The 15,272-nt window shown below is 40.4% G+C and overlaps 2 protein-coding genes across 2 annotated transcripts in view; one reads left to right on the top strand and one right to left on the bottom strand.

Annotated features, from left to right (window-relative positions):
- Positions 1 to 1,259, bottom strand: part of mtmr4 (myotubularin related protein 4) — a 67,184-nt gene extending 65,925 nt beyond the window's left edge. Inside the window, exon 1 of the mRNA XM_036523262.1 lies at positions 1,226 to 1,259. The gene's annotated coding sequence lies outside the window, so the exon portion shown is untranslated. The remainder of the gene's footprint in view (positions 1 to 1,225) is intronic.
- Positions 1,260 to 4,721: 3,462 nt separating this feature from the next.
- Positions 4,722 to 14,043, top strand: hpda (4-hydroxyphenylpyruvate dioxygenase a). Its single transcript, XM_036525769.1, has 14 exons — positions 4,722 to 4,793; positions 5,627 to 5,653; positions 6,039 to 6,101; positions 7,341 to 7,445; positions 8,035 to 8,077; positions 8,212 to 8,294; positions 9,447 to 9,536; positions 10,153 to 10,259; positions 10,634 to 10,711; positions 11,456 to 11,618; positions 11,878 to 11,949; positions 12,298 to 12,420; positions 12,747 to 12,863; positions 13,531 to 14,043. Exons 1-14 carry the CDS (start codon positions 4,791 to 4,793, stop codon positions 13,642 to 13,644), a joined length of 1,188 nt encoding a protein of 395 aa, XP_036381662.1. The 5' UTR covers positions 4,722 to 4,790; the 3' UTR covers positions 13,645 to 14,043.
- The last annotated feature ends 1,229 nt before the right edge of the window (positions 14,044 to 15,272 follow it).

Below are 15,272 nucleotides of genomic sequence, written 5' to 3'. Positions count from 1 at the left end.
TTTGTTTCGGCATGTGTATGTCGTTATCGTGACTGTTAGCTCGACTCAAATAAACCAAATAATTGTATTTGTAGTATATGCATAACTATGCTATCTAGTTATTACTTGTCAAATGTCTCCAAATGCTAGCTAGCCATCTACCGCAGACCTGTATTTCCAGAAAACTCAAGAATACTGGACCCAGTGCATTGTGTGGGCCTTTTGAGATACACTGCAAGTAAAAACATATTTACTAAATAGCTCGACTGAATCCCGACTGAAAAGAATGACGAATTTCGTAGTTAGACTGTTTGGCCAAGCCGGTCACTCCTGCAGCTGCCAAACGGTTGACCAGAGACAAAGGCATTATTTGGCAAAGAACTTGGAGAAATCAACGTCAGTATCCCGCCCACCTACACCCGAGAAATTTGCACTACAGTTAACAGTCTTTAAATGACAGTGCATCAGCGAGATAGCAGGCTAATAAGCTAGCTGGCTACAGCTAAACTGTGTCACTCACATCAACGACATGTTTCTTGCAAACCTGTAGTCATTATCTAGCAATGTTGGGAAAATCGCGCCTTGGCTCGTTAACAGAATGGCTCTCTAGTCAGGAGACAGCAAACCTAACTATCCTGTTGTCAAGATTTGGGAACTAGGATAGCTAGTCTGGCTAGAAAGCGACATGTATGGCAGTGTTTTGAGGGAAAAAATCTGTTTTCCCTCCTTTATAAAGATAGTTTTCTAGCCAGACAGAATGCAAGGTAATCACCGCTAGATACCTTTGATGCTAGTAGTAGTTTGCAAGATGATGTCAACCGGTTTTTTTAAATTATGGACGCCGACTGTCAAAATCATATAGCTACAGAATCATTTCTAGTCTAGTTAGCTAACATAAAATAGTTTATTACTCTGTATATCTAGAGTAGGGGCAAAACAATCAAAGTAACTGACGGTTTGCTATCGAATCATTATGGGTGTTCCCTGTTGAAATGCTAGCTAGCTAGATAGCTAACAGCGGAACAGCCATCAACAGCTACAGCTAGCTGGCTAGCTACAGTGAATGGCAAACAGTTGCAATGGGTGAAACACATGCATCTTAAAAAAAATCTTAGACATTACCAACAGATATCATGCAATATTTAAACATAATTTGCAGGACTCTTGATACAATTTAAAAAAATACGTGGGAAATGATAGTGAACAAAGAAAGACATTTTTAAGAAAATACAATCGAGTTACTCACTCAGAAACAATCAGCTGATACAACGGTGACTCAGTATACTACACCACTTCCGCATTCAAGAGCGATGACCTATGCAGGAACCAATCCCGAACAGATAGACAAATACACTTCACCAATACAATCGCAGCATTTAGAACAATAACGTCACAGGCTAGGTCAGTGCAACCAATGATAAATGACAACAGGTAGTTTGTAGCACACGCGAGAAGAGGTCTGAATGGCGCGCACACACCCACGGGTAAGCCAATCAAACGACAGCACAGAGGCGGACGAAGACCAAGTATAAGTGATATTATTGGAGAGCCAACCAAGTGGCAAAAAGTGAAAGCCAATAGAAAATCACAGCGCGGCACCGGACGGTCACATGCAGAGGCGCATGTAAAAATGAGACGCTATTTTTCAATAAAGGGATTTCCCCCCAAATTTATATTAAATAAATCATATGAGGGAATTCACTCCCATTAATTACTAGGCAACCGCATGAGTTACAACATGTCTTTTTAGGAGACTTCTATAAAACAGTCAGAGTTGCCTCACGCAAGCGATTAGCTGTAATTACATTTTAAAGTGCATTTCAAACCATGCGCAAGGAGCCGATTTGCTATACTAAGCAACTATATTATAATAAATATGACCACAACAGCTATAACAATAACAACAGCAACAACAACAACAACAACAATAATAATAATAATAATAATAATAATTTGTTCCAGGGCACATCATTTGTAATAGTAGACGATGACTATACACATGGATATACTCAGCCAACTGGGAGCAAACTCTTCTCGCTCACCCAGGATTGGTAATTATCTGTACAATTACAGCCATCATTGATCACTTCTTGGGTCATGGGTGGTCGTGCATGAGTTGTGCAATTAAATGCCATTAGTGAGAGATCAGTGAGCGATATCCTCCCACACCCCAGACCATTTGTTGTGAGAAGCCTTCTGTCTTGGGTCTTTGTGCCCTGGCTTGTTGCTAATAGACCACATATTTCATTTACACTTCAACTCATAAGCAATTATGCAAAATGAATCTGATTTCCTGTGAGTGTCCTGGTGGTGAACACCACAGAGTTTTTCATTAATTCAGTTATATTAATAGGTTTACTTTTTTAACATTGTTTATTCATTCACATGACAATTGATTCATAAACAGACTGCAAGATGTCTAAAGCAGTCTAAATCAATACTTTCTCAGCCATCTAAGGGCTATAATACCATTCAGTAGAGTACAAACACTAGGGCAACATGGAACCTTTCAAAAAAGTAAAGAAAACAGTAGCCTATAGAATATAAAAATATACATTTATGATGTTGGTATTATTGCATTCAGGTGTATATTTTGGACTTACCTCCAGTGAAGTTGTAGGCTGTTCTATCAGGGATGTAACATGTCCTTACAGTAACCGGTTGCACAATTTACAAAAAAAAAGTCTTCACTGTGTGCTTGTCATGTGATACCAACATAAAGTAGTCAGGTGTTTTTCATAAAGTAAAACTGAAAGAAGAAAACTGCCAGTCAATCTTTTCTTTAGCACATTAGGGTGGAATTACAGAGTTGTGAGTGTTTTACATGTGGTACAGATTGTATTCTTTCCATTTGTAGTGTTTACAGCTTTGTAGTTAAGGGCTGGGGCTATTTCTGTTGCTGGCACTCACTTTAATCTTCTGGGCTGACCTCAAATGGTCTGTCACATCAGCCATCAGTCATACAACCCCTCACCTCTCTTTTAGGTATGTGACAAGGCTGTGACCTTTCATTGCAGGCCTTGAAACGCACCACCCACTGTCCCACTTCAGTAGCCCATCTTTTTGGCCCACTTAGTAACTGTCAACAAAACATTGGGCAACACCTAAAAGTTGAAGGAAAACCACAATGGAGACTTGGATTTGATTATTTACTACAGGCAGGAGGAGCAGTGTCAGATCAATATGAACTTTAGCTCCATAAAAAAAGAAAGTCAAGAGGTAACAGATGGGAAGATGGAATTTAAGAGGTTAATCTGTGTCTTGGCCAGAAAAGAGTTCTAATGGATTACTTTAAACACATTCTGGTATGCATAAACCTCAAGGGAAAGACAATTATTGCCACCATATTCAGTATTCTTTTATGCTGTGACAGGCACATTTTAGGGTGATTTTGAAATGCCATATAATGTTTTGTACACCATAGTAGTGATGTGGAACTGATCCCTTACATCATAGGCACACAACTGAGTGACTTTATGTGATCATCATGATGTGGAAAGATATCGAAATTTTCCAGTCAAACCTGTGTCTAGGGACACTATTGGCCGTCTTGAAGCTAATGAAAGTGCACATGTTGTGAAAGTCAGCTGATTTAAAAAAAAACCTTTAACTCACATTACATTTCCTTGCTGGTGTGACTTATTGTCTGCAATAATGGAAGAGAAGTGTCCTCAGGCTGTTGCTTTTATCTTTGCAGATGACGCGCAATCATCTATTATTGGTGCAAACTTGACACATAGGGAGTTTACACCAATCAAAGAGGAGTGTGCATAGTTTGCAAAGACAACAACATATATCTTCTCCCAGCTCCATGTTTCCAGACTCCAAATAGAACAGAGTTGTAAAGAGGACCATTAAATTTCTCAGCATTCTAGTAATAAAACTTATTCTGAGTAAAAATATATATTTTTTCAATTCTTAATATTTTCCTTAATTACAATGACTGCTTGTGATGTCGTGTAAGAATAAATAATGAATACTTGCTCAGCTTTACTACACAAACTGAAGGAAAAAGGGGGTTGATTATACGCCCTTACCCCCTTAGTGCACATAACAGGTGAAGCAGTGTCTCTCTCTAGAGGAGACAAAGTGTATTAACTTGTCTTCAGCAATAGCTGTAGATGAGTCTGTAGCTGATGAACTGTGTCTGACAATCAAAAAGCATGCCTTTGACTATGACCTGTCTGTAAAAATGTTTAGAGAGACATAATGGTACACAGAGGCAAGATGGGTGAGTGAATGTACACACACTTGCTTTAAGTGTGTTACATTACACTAAAATATGTGCAAGCACTCAACATGTCATGATTTCTCTTGGTGTGTATAAAATAGGAAGTTGATGCTGTCACACTTAAATGTATACTTTTTTACTGAGCTTGTCACAGTTGTTTTTCCAGTTGGGAGCTGATTAAAGTATCTCTAAGGATAACACAGCCATTGCTTAATGTATAATTTTTCTTCACTCTGGCAGTACTATTTAACTGTGATATGAGAAGAGCAGCAGCTTGCTGTAGTCTCTCTACCGATCATGGACCTGGTTACATTGTGGTTACCTCACAATCCTGTAAAAGAGAAGAGAAAAGAAGATCGATATCTGACGAGAGGTATGACAACACTTGGCAAACATCTCTCAGTGCACAGAGAGCACAGAGCCACCGGACCGCATCGCTGTGGACGAAGAGGTGGAAAGGGGGTGTCATCCCAGAGACCAATCATCAGGGCCCTCTGGTCGTACTTATCTGTGGGTCCAGGAGGTTAGCGAGCGTTCTTGGTTCTCATTCCAGTCACCGGCGTTTGCTGAGAAACGCAACATGGTAAGTCCAGTAATGCTGGTCCTCATCAGACAAATGACAATGCTGGATCCTCATTAACTACTTTAACCAATGTGATATCAAATATCAAAAGCTACTGTAAGGTAAAACAGTAGATTCATATGTGAGTTACAATTCTGGGTTAAGACAAGCTGAGGAGCAATAACTGCTGGAAGAAATGTCACAGGTTATTAAAGGAAAATGATACATTGTCATAAAATTGTATCCTTGTTATAGTACATAATCTATTTTTACATTTGTCTGATATATATTGGAGCTGCTGAAGGACTGTGAATAACAACTTCACAGTTATGGTTCCTATCCAGAAGAGAGCAAGCAGGTAGTGGTGATGAGCTGTCCATGAGTCACCAGTTGACAGTCCACTGGTAGCTATCATTCTGAGTGTTAATTTGGACACACTCCTGAGCAGAAATTCGGCTGTTTATATTGCATATGAGGACTATAATATCTGTGGATTTGGTATTCTATTTAATGAAACGTCTGCTTCAACACCTGTAAGACTAATGATACACAGGAGGCACCTGCTATTAGGACACAGTGCTTACTTGGAACCCTTGTTGTAAACTGGATCGTAGTGACGTGAATCCTATTTTCCTACAGACATAGTGCCGTACATGGAGTTACGTTGCTGAACATGGGCTAGAAATGGATATTTTCACAAAAATCAATTGCCCAAGAAATATAATTCAAATTTTGCTTTTGATCCATCGTATTTTATTGAATTGTGTCACGTTTTTTTCTCTTTATCTGTGAAATTCAGTAGAATTTCCTTCATGTGTTTCTCAAAGATAACATCATTTTTTTTCCCATTCTAGACTTCTTACACTGACAAAGGAGAAAAGGTGCAACCATAATTATTGTTCATTTCCAATCGCATGCATAGTTCGTCAAGTTCATCATTTGTCTGTAATATTACAATAATGCTGCTGAACTACAATAATTGACTGAATGTCTTGGTAAATGGTAATGTTGCCCCAGCATTTTCCATTGGGAAAGCTACACTTGCATGAACTATACTAGGTGCCTTTTATCCTTAAAACCACTATCTGTCATCTTCGTCTTCATCATGCAAGTTTATTCTTTGATATAATGTGTTTGCCATTAACCCTCACACGCAACAAAAAAACTAGAAAAACACTTTAACATTGACAAGAATTTGTAAAAATTATTACTTCATTTGAGCATGGAGGAGAATTAACAGATCATTTTCTTCATATTTCCTTTTAGCCAGAGAGGGGGCGCTTTGTTAAATTCCATCATGTCACCTTCTGGGTTGGCAACGCAAAACAGGTGAGAGTGTGTAACCTGTCATTCATTCCACAGTACAATTTAGCATGTGGGCGCAATATGTATGAACATAAGCGCATTCATGGATAACAGATAAGAATTTAACAAAATGTAAAGCTAGCTCACATACAATTGAAAGGCATTTCATCCGTTTTCGGTGGTAGGATTTTTACACCAACATGCCAGGTCCTTGCCTGAGTGAACCATTGCGTTTGCCGATGAGCACCACTCGGGTCGTTCACCCTTCCCTTATTGACGTTAGCATCATGAAATTTGATAACGTGGTGTTCTCAATACCCAGGAAAATGCCTTCATGATTTAAGATTTAAGATGATTTAAGATCCCTTTACAAGTACGCAAACTCCAAAAATAAGAAATTCTGGAAATTGCCCCAAAATAATATATTTGGGGTGATAATGTGGAGATCACAAAGGAATTTGTATAAAATGTTACGATGTGAGGAAAACCTTGTCGAACAACGTGTCAAACAAAACTTGTCAAACAAAATTGTGCATTTTCCTGGTGAACGTGATGTGCATGTCAGTAATGAGGCTGGTTCATTCAACACAGTGGCCTGCAGATAGCACTGCAGGCATAGGATGGTGTCCATAGGACATCCGTTTACCAGAAATGCTTTGAGACATATGAAAAATGAGCCAAATATAAAAACAGCTTTATATGACATGATTGTCATGTGGGATATAAAACCAGTCTAATTAATTCTGACATTTTTGTGATAAACACTAGTTGTCACTGTCTCCATGAAGTCGGACAGCCTGAAAATACTTACGCAAAGCATTGCTGTTCTTGCTTATGTATCTCAGTTACTATGTGTGGGCATAACTAGGTCAAAGATGAGAAGCATATAGCCAGCGTAGTTTGATTTCCAGGTAGTTTGTTGTACTTTCTGCAAATATTTGAGCTATACATGTTGGTATGAATTTCCATACACCAGACGTAATATATTCACTCTAACCTTTGCAGTCGCAGTACCTGAAACCATGTCACCGACCACACTTTGCATTCAAGCTCTCACATTGTCAGTTTAAGAACGATTTTTAAAAAGAAGTTTTCAGTGGTCCTTCCTATCTTTGACGAGACATGGTATCGTATCAGACTTTTGATCATTAATTTCAACTTCATGAAACTTGGAAATCGAATCGTTTGCTTTATTCAGTCTTCGAACAAAGCCACCCTGATCAGCGCAGCCCCAAAAAGACCAGCGATCTTCTCTGTTCATAGGCGGCTGTATTCTACTGTGACAAGATGGGCTTTGAGCCACTAGCCTACAAGGGTCTGGAGACTGGCAGTCGTGAAGTGGTGTCCCATGTCATCCGACAGGATAAGGTCTGGAATTCATTCCCTTCGCCGCTCGCCGCAGCCCCGTGAATCGTCCACTCTTCTGCACTGATGCACATCGACCCGAGGGCGCGCGCGCATTGTTATGCCTTGCTCTAGAATTTTAGCTTGGTCACGTTGTTGTACGATGCTCTTGATGAGGTTTGCTGCATGACATGTTTAATCTGCTTAAACGTCTATTCCCCTATGTTACACTTTCACAAATACAGTACAAAGCCATGCGGTTAATAATCTTTCCTCCTCGAAAACCCTTTATTAAACCTTTAGGAAGTGTTGGATTATAGCTAGCATGCACACGTGCACATATAGTCACGGGGCTTTAAAATGTCGAATTGTAAATGCTTGGTACACCCAACCGAAATCTTTTCAGATCCAACATGCTATCCTTTTAATACCTTTTCCTCCTACCTTTAAGAACTTGCCTGAGCCGGTATCGTTTTCAATGCTTTCAAATGTGTCGAGAAAGTTAAATGAATGAAAACTCTCCCTCTTACAAATAAAACAACAACATTTTGTTATATATGATGTACAACGGTGAATAATGGTATTAATCTGATTTTTTTTTCCTCCTTCCCAGATATTGTTTGTTTTTGAGTCTGCCCTGAATCCTGGAAATGAAGGTTGAGCACAGTTTGTCCTTTATGAAATAATCACATTTAACATGGCTCCTTCACAGCCAGCTCTTTCTTACAGAACAACGAGAAGTGATTTCTCGTCGTCGTAAATTTTTCATAATATTGTGTTTCTTGTACAGAAATTGGGGAGCACTTAGTGAAACATGGAGACAGCGTCAAGGACATAGCATTCCAAGTGGAAGACTGTGACTTCTTAGTGAAGGTAAATGACCTTTTTGTTGTGGGAAACAATAGATTCTGGTGAACTGTCTTCAAACAGATGTGTAATTCAGGGGTATGTGGTAAGCCATGAAGGTCGCTTTGTTTTAAGGCATTTTATCATACATCCAGAAGTGATATTCCATGTTCGGGCCAACAGTCACCACAAGGTGGAGCCCAGGGACAGGTCGACACTGACATGTTATTCATTTTGTTGAATTTTGTTGAGATGCCCCCAACAAGAGCAATGTATAAAGTGCAAAGATTTATACCTTATGCATATTGTTGTAGCCTGATTTAAACAGAAGCAATTGGGCCACAGGAGCTCTGTTGAGTATCCCAGCCCGGCCTCACAGGTCCAGAGTTCAAAGCATGAACTTTCTCAGTACGTGCCAGCCTGAGGTGTGCGTTTGCCAGAGAAGTGCTCTAACAGCACAGGCCAGGGGTTGGAAACCCAGGCCAACAGCCAGAAATGCTTCTGTTGTGTTGTTTGTTTTTCCAGACCCTGAATTATGATCAGTCATTACTACCCAGAAACTTTGCAGGTGACCGTGTGTTCAAGTTTAGAGAATAGTGAGAACAGAGAAAGGTTAGAGAAGGAATAGAGAACTAGAAAATCTGTAAGACAGGGCTGAGTACTCCTTGGCATAGGCAACAGGGGGGTTCTAATGGCGAGATCATCTGAGGCCAGCCAGCGAGCTGAACAAACCAGGCTTTGGTTGAGCTCCATGGGGAGAAGTTATCCTTTAACCAGCAGGGAGATAGGAGCCCTCCCTCTGCCTGGAGGTGGGAGAGACATGCAAAGAGCCGCTCTGTTTGCCCACGGCTTCAGTGCTGACTGAAGCAGGCTTGCCATCCAAATTCAACAGGGTGAAACGTCTAAGTGGCGAACAGGGGCTGTGGTGGCTGCCAGCGGGCTGCAGTCTTCTGTGAGAGCTGCAGTAGGCCGACCGATAAGTGGCCCTTTGATGGAGGCTCTTAGTGCACGAGCGAAGAGCTCTCCCTCTCTCGTTCTTTTATTTTACCACAAGGGGGCGCACAAGCCACATACAAGAATGTATGGGATCTTTCATTGAATTTATATGCAACTGTTCTCACACACAGAGTATGTGACTGAAAAAAAAAGATTTCAAACTGTTTTTTTCTTGTTTTTTAGAAAGCTAAAGAACGAGGCGCTGTGATCGTCAGAGAGCCCTGGGTGGAACAGGATGAATATGGCAAAGTGAAGTACGCTATTGTGCAAACTGTGAGTCAACAGAGAGTCGGGGAGATGAATGTACTGGGGTGTGCGCATGCACACGCACACAGACACACACAGACACACACACAAGCATGCATGCACATACGCACGCTCGCTCGCTCGCACGCTCGCACGCGCAGACCTGCAAACATTCTACTGTGAATAATGACAGAAGATTAGCTTTCACCTGCTGAAGGCACAGCATTCTTTGACAGTCCCATAGTATGAAAGCCCATGAGGCGTTCATGGTAAATAGCTTGTAATCCCTACTGCACCAACACCCTGACCAGCTGTAGTATTTGTGCTCTCTTGGCACTGTTGTGTCTGACAACTGCAAGTGAACTCATTTGACTTGCTTTACATATTTGTACCCTTACTCACAAAGAACAGCCATACATTAAATCAGCTCAGATAAGGCAACTATGAGTCACTGGCTTTGTAAGCCTGTGCGCATTGCTGTGCAATCAATCTCCACAAAAAAAGCATTCAGCTAAATCTTTATGAAAGGAGCAGACTTTAATCAGACCCTACAGTTAGAGGCAAGCTACGTTTGCATGTCTGTTTGAGTCACCTACTGCTACAATTCACCTGAACTAAAACATGTTCTGCTTCCCTGTTCTAGTATGGAGACACAACACACACATTTATTGAGTACCTGGGTCCCTACAAGGGACTGTTTCTGCCAGGATACAGAGCGCCACTCTTCAAGGACCCTTTGCTACCCAAACTGTGAGTGCCCTTGCTCTCCAGGATCCTTCTTCCAGCACCATCCTCTTTTCCATACACGGACATTTGCTTGTAAAACTGCTAATAGAACAATAGTACATAAACATGATGGAGTAACATAATTATGCATACGCTATCAACATGATTACAGTATGTGATCTGTTGTAACACTCAAAGGAAGCAGCACTAAAACCAGACAGCGCATTTTGCAGTCCTCCATTAGAGTTCGAGCTACTCCAAAATATTTATAAAGCTCTGTCAAATAGAGTTACAGAGGATTTGAGTAACTAACTGTGAGAAGTCTCTCTCCTCTCTCCCCCCTCACACACACACACACACTCATCAGAGACTCTGTTCACATGATGTTTTTCCCCCAGGCCGCCAGGCTGTCTGAGTTTCATTGATCACATTGTGGGAAACCAGCCAGACGACAAGATGGTGCCAGTATCGGACTGGTAAGGGTCATGCAGGTCTCACGTACGAGGCCGACAGAGGTGAAAAATATCCCTTCTTTCATTTGCAGGTGACAGAGGAAAGGCAAAAATCACTGTCCTAAAGCATCCTAAGTTACAGTACATTAAAAGGGTTTTCTTCAAAAAAGTATCTGTAGATTATCTTACAAAGTCTATTTACAAATAGATAGTCTTACAAATCTACACATTTTTAAACAAGATTTAAACTAATTTCACTTTTTTTTTTTTTGGAAAAAGTCAATGTCTGAAATGCATTGGAAAGTGTTTCAAAATTAAATCCAGGGAAACTGCTTAGTTGTATTTACCAAGCAAGTCAATTATTTGGACTTTGTAAGGCTCATTTTAAAAAGCTGGGTACATTCAACTAAGCACTTACCCTGGAATTTATATTTCCATAAAGAAATGTAGCAAAATTTTAGTCTCTCAGTGCCATAAACTCTCTCAGAATCATGAAGAAAGGGCATGAATCTGTGTTGTCTGAGACATCCTCCTGGGTATGCAAGCTAAGTGGCCGTGTTGCATCTAGCACCAACGAACCATTCAACAAACAAAGCCGGGTCAGTGAGCACCCAGCTGATAGTGCTTGTGCTGAACAAAGGCAGATCCACATCCTCCATGGCATCAAAAGCTTCAGCGTTTTGCAAAGACATGAAGGAAAACACCCTCAGTTAGAGGAGGTGAGGTGAGGCCCCTCTCCTGAATGCTGATGGTCTTCCGTCCCTCCAGGTATCAGAAGTGCCTGATATTCCACCGCTTCTGGTCCATAGACGACAAGCAGATCCACACGCAGTACAGCGCCTTGCGGTCCATTGTGGTCACCAACTACGAGGAGACCATAAAGATGCCCATCAATGAGCCCGCGCCAGGGAAGAGGAAGTCACAGATCCAGGTGCGGCTCTGACCCAAAGACTTATTCTTTGCACCAAAAGCAGATCCATCCATATAATCAAGCTGCATCCCTGCATCTTCTGTTGTGGAAATAGGTGCCGAGAACAAACACTTCATCCATGAGAATTACTGACTTGTTTCTGCTGAGTATTATAGAGGCTACTAGGTATGAATCGAGTATAAAGAAGGTGTTTATCCACAGTTCGGTTGTGCTTTTGAGTGTGCACATGAATGGATTTTGTTATCTCCTGTCCATATAGGAGTACGTGGACTACAATGGTGGCCCTGGTGTACAGCACATTGCTCTCAATACCTCAAACATCATCCAAGCTGTGAGTTTGCCATGTTAAAGGAAGCTAGAAAAAAGCATATGACACCATCAAAAACTCAGAAAGTGTTTTTAGGCACACCATGCCAATCAAACTTGGAAAGGTTGAAGTTTTTTTTACATTACATGGAACTACATTAATGGAATATTTAAACATTAAAGGAACTTGAAATATTTCAGACCCAAACAATAATAGCAATGTTTTAGTGCAATTGACATACAAGGTGTTGTATTATTGATGTTTGACAGCACCTCTGCCTATACCAAGCTCAGTGACCCTATTAATAGCTTATTACTCCAGGTTTGTCATAGAATGAATTGGATCTCATGACCCTGTCTTTGTCCCTCCCAGATTATCAATCTCAGAGCTCGTGGAATGGACTTCTTGAGTGCTCCAGACACTTACTATGACACCTTGCGAGAGAAACTCAAGTCAGCCAAGATCAAAGTGAAGGAGGACCTTGATAAACTGCAGGTGGGCAAAATACCAGAAGTGCCATTTTGGATTACTCATGCTTTTGGGGACATTTTATATTATTCATACCAAAGGAAACATTCTGAATTAGTCAGTAACTTTGCCCCGTCCCTCTTCGAACTCTTCTAAGGTCACTGTTTATTTTTAACTTCAGCAAAAAAAAGTGTCTGAATAGTTGCATGTAACAGATTTAAGTTACAAACTTTTATACTGTTTTTAGCAACTCTCTACCACTTTGTTACCTTACACTGGCTACCCAGAGTTACTATACTAGACTTGCAGACCAGTGCACTTTCACGCTCAAAGACTTGTCCATCTGAATTCAGGAACTGAAAATCCTGGTGGATTTTGATGACAAGGGCTACCTACTCCAGATCTTCACCAAACCTGTGCAGGACCGCCCTACCCTCTTCTTGGAAGTCATTCAACGACACAACCACTTCGTGAGTATGCTGTACAGTGGTCCAGAAGTCATACTTACCCACATACTCACTTTAGTCATCAGCAATACTTTAATTGCACCTTGCCCTTGCATGACTATGGCAAGGCTGAAATGATGATGACCGAAAGAAGAGTAATTCAAAGTACTTTTGTCATAAATCGCTTCACTGGAAATAATGCAACCTTATAGTCAGGGTTTAGAAAGACACTATTCATTAGGCTGTTTATTGAGTTCTGAAGCCAGTTCGAATAAATACCAATACAGTCACTTAGACAGCATCAGTGACATCAGATGTATCTGCCAGTCATGTAAAACCTCTCTGCTCAGGCCAACCCACCAAGCTCCATTCTGGGCATTCCATCCAAATCCATCAGGCATTTACCACCAAGCATTTTAACACTTGTTTCCTCCTCTCTCGCTAATATGAAAACAACGGAACAAAGTTGTAAAATGTCCCATAAATCTTTCAGGACTTTGGTAAAAAGACAAATTGCCATAGGCAGTTTTTTTCCTGATACCGGTGCAGTGTTGTAAAGTTTTCCTGTCAGAACATGCTCCTGTAAAATACATGAGACATTCCACTGTTTTGGGTAAGTGATATGCCAAATGAAATTAAAAAAAAAAAAAAAAACAGCATAATTTAGAGTAATTGTCTGTCCCCTTTTCAGGGCTTCGGGGCTGGAAACTTCAAGTCTCTATTTGAAGCCATAGAGAAGGACCAAGATGCCAGGGGCAATCTCACCGTGTTGACCTCAGAGGCCCAACCCAAGGCTTTTTACTAGCGCATGCTGCTACCCCCGACCAGTTCAAATTGTATGCCAACAATAATAAACTGAATACAGTATGCATTGGTATAATTAGTTAAAGCAACATCTCCCCACTCTTTTGAGTCACCTCTTACCCTGCTTTCATTACTGTTTGTGAGTGATATTAAGTGAAGGCTATAATGGTGTGCAAGTACCAGGAAAACCTCAGAGCCAGTGCAGGCTCTTGTCTAGCACACCATTATTGTGACAACACTCTCCTAAAGCGCAGTCAATTTTAATATTCGTTAATATGTGCTATGTGCCTCAAACTGGAAATCAGCTCAAAATGGAAGCATGCCAGTGCAGTCAAACCTTGAACAGAAATAGGCTGTGAGAAGATTCTTGAACTGTTCGCAACATTTTACCGGAATCTCTAAACTACAGTTTGCTTTGATCGTTCATCTGGTTAAACCTACCTCTGTGTCACTGAAGCTTATCCATCTGTGTAAAGGCTTCTCCTGAGACTGCACCAAAACCATGCACTTCTACTGGGTCACATTAACAGGAGAACACGAGACACAATTGAACTGCACTGATTGTGTGTTTTGCTGACTCTTCCCATTCATATTTTAACAAACAACGAATGATAAAATATCCTCTTCTCAGTGCATGATTACTATGCATTGCCTCCAGGAGATGGAAAGAACACTACACTGCTCATCCTCTGTTAAACCCTGACTGGATTGTGATGGTCTTGGAACAATGGGCAAAACAAATCAATTGAAATACAATTCTGTGCTATTAAAAAACTGTTTGTTTCCACTCATTAGAGAAGTTTTCCATAGTTTTTCAGAGTTTACAAGACGGGGGTTTGCATCCAAATCAACGTCACAGCCCACCCACACAGAAATAACTAGCGGAGTGTGAGATGATTGAGAAGAAAACCTTCAAAAACATCATGTTCAAAATGGAACCAAAGATACTGTATTAGCCCATGATTTCAACCTCTCTCTTTTACACTGAAACTTATGCCCCTGCATTTTAAATTGAAAGTTCCATTACTGAACCTCCTTAGGTCAACATTTTACATTGCAACTGGAACAGTTCACCTGGACTAGGAAGAAATGCAATGTGCAGTCTCCCTAGTATTTTTTGTGATCTCTGGTAAAACAATGTCCCCGCAGGTAATTCATTTTGACACCATTATACTCAGTGTAGTGATGAGCTCACACAGTAACAAAAGAGTTAAGATACCCAAAATGTAATTATATGTAAATACAACTTATCTACTACTGGATTGTACAACTTCCAACACTCCTTTAGCACCAGACTAATGTGGATTGGTGTCTGGTATCTTTCTCATTTCCTTCATTTTAGATTCTGTACAAAAGCCATTTTTTCAGGAATAAAAGCCCACACAAAGCTTCAGAGATCTTATTTCAAAATAATTTATTTGTATATAATTGGAATGAAACCAGGCTGGTACATCTGTGATGGCACTTGTTTCATATAGATATTGTTCTGTATGTAACAAAACACTTTCAGACCTGGCAAAAATGGATAAATATATTAGTAAATAAATATATTAGTGACATATTACCATATTGAAATGTTCTATTATATATAAAATACAACACTTTATTTTTTATTTTGTCTTTCTCTTT

Source organism: Megalops cyprinoides, chromosome 3 (assembly GCF_013368585.1).
Source record: "Megalops cyprinoides isolate fMegCyp1 chromosome 3, fMegCyp1.pri, whole genome shotgun sequence".
Taxonomy (NCBI): domain Eukaryota; kingdom Metazoa; phylum Chordata; class Actinopteri; order Elopiformes; family Megalopidae; genus Megalops; species Megalops cyprinoides.
Note: the sequence above shows the minus strand (reverse complement) of the source record. Positions and strands in the feature narration are given on the sequence as shown.

Bases quoted from the DNA above. Each gene is read 5' to 3' on its own strand.
- hpda (XM_036525769.1), top strand. The intron at 11,950-12,297 runs GTGAGTTTGCCA...TGTCCCTCCCAG, and splicing joins CCTCAAACATCATCCAAGCT to ATTATCAATCTCAGAGCTCG. The intron at 12,421-12,746 runs GTGGGCAAAATA...ATCTGAATTCAG, and splicing joins AGGACCTTGATAAACTGCAG to GAACTGAAAATCCTGGTGGA.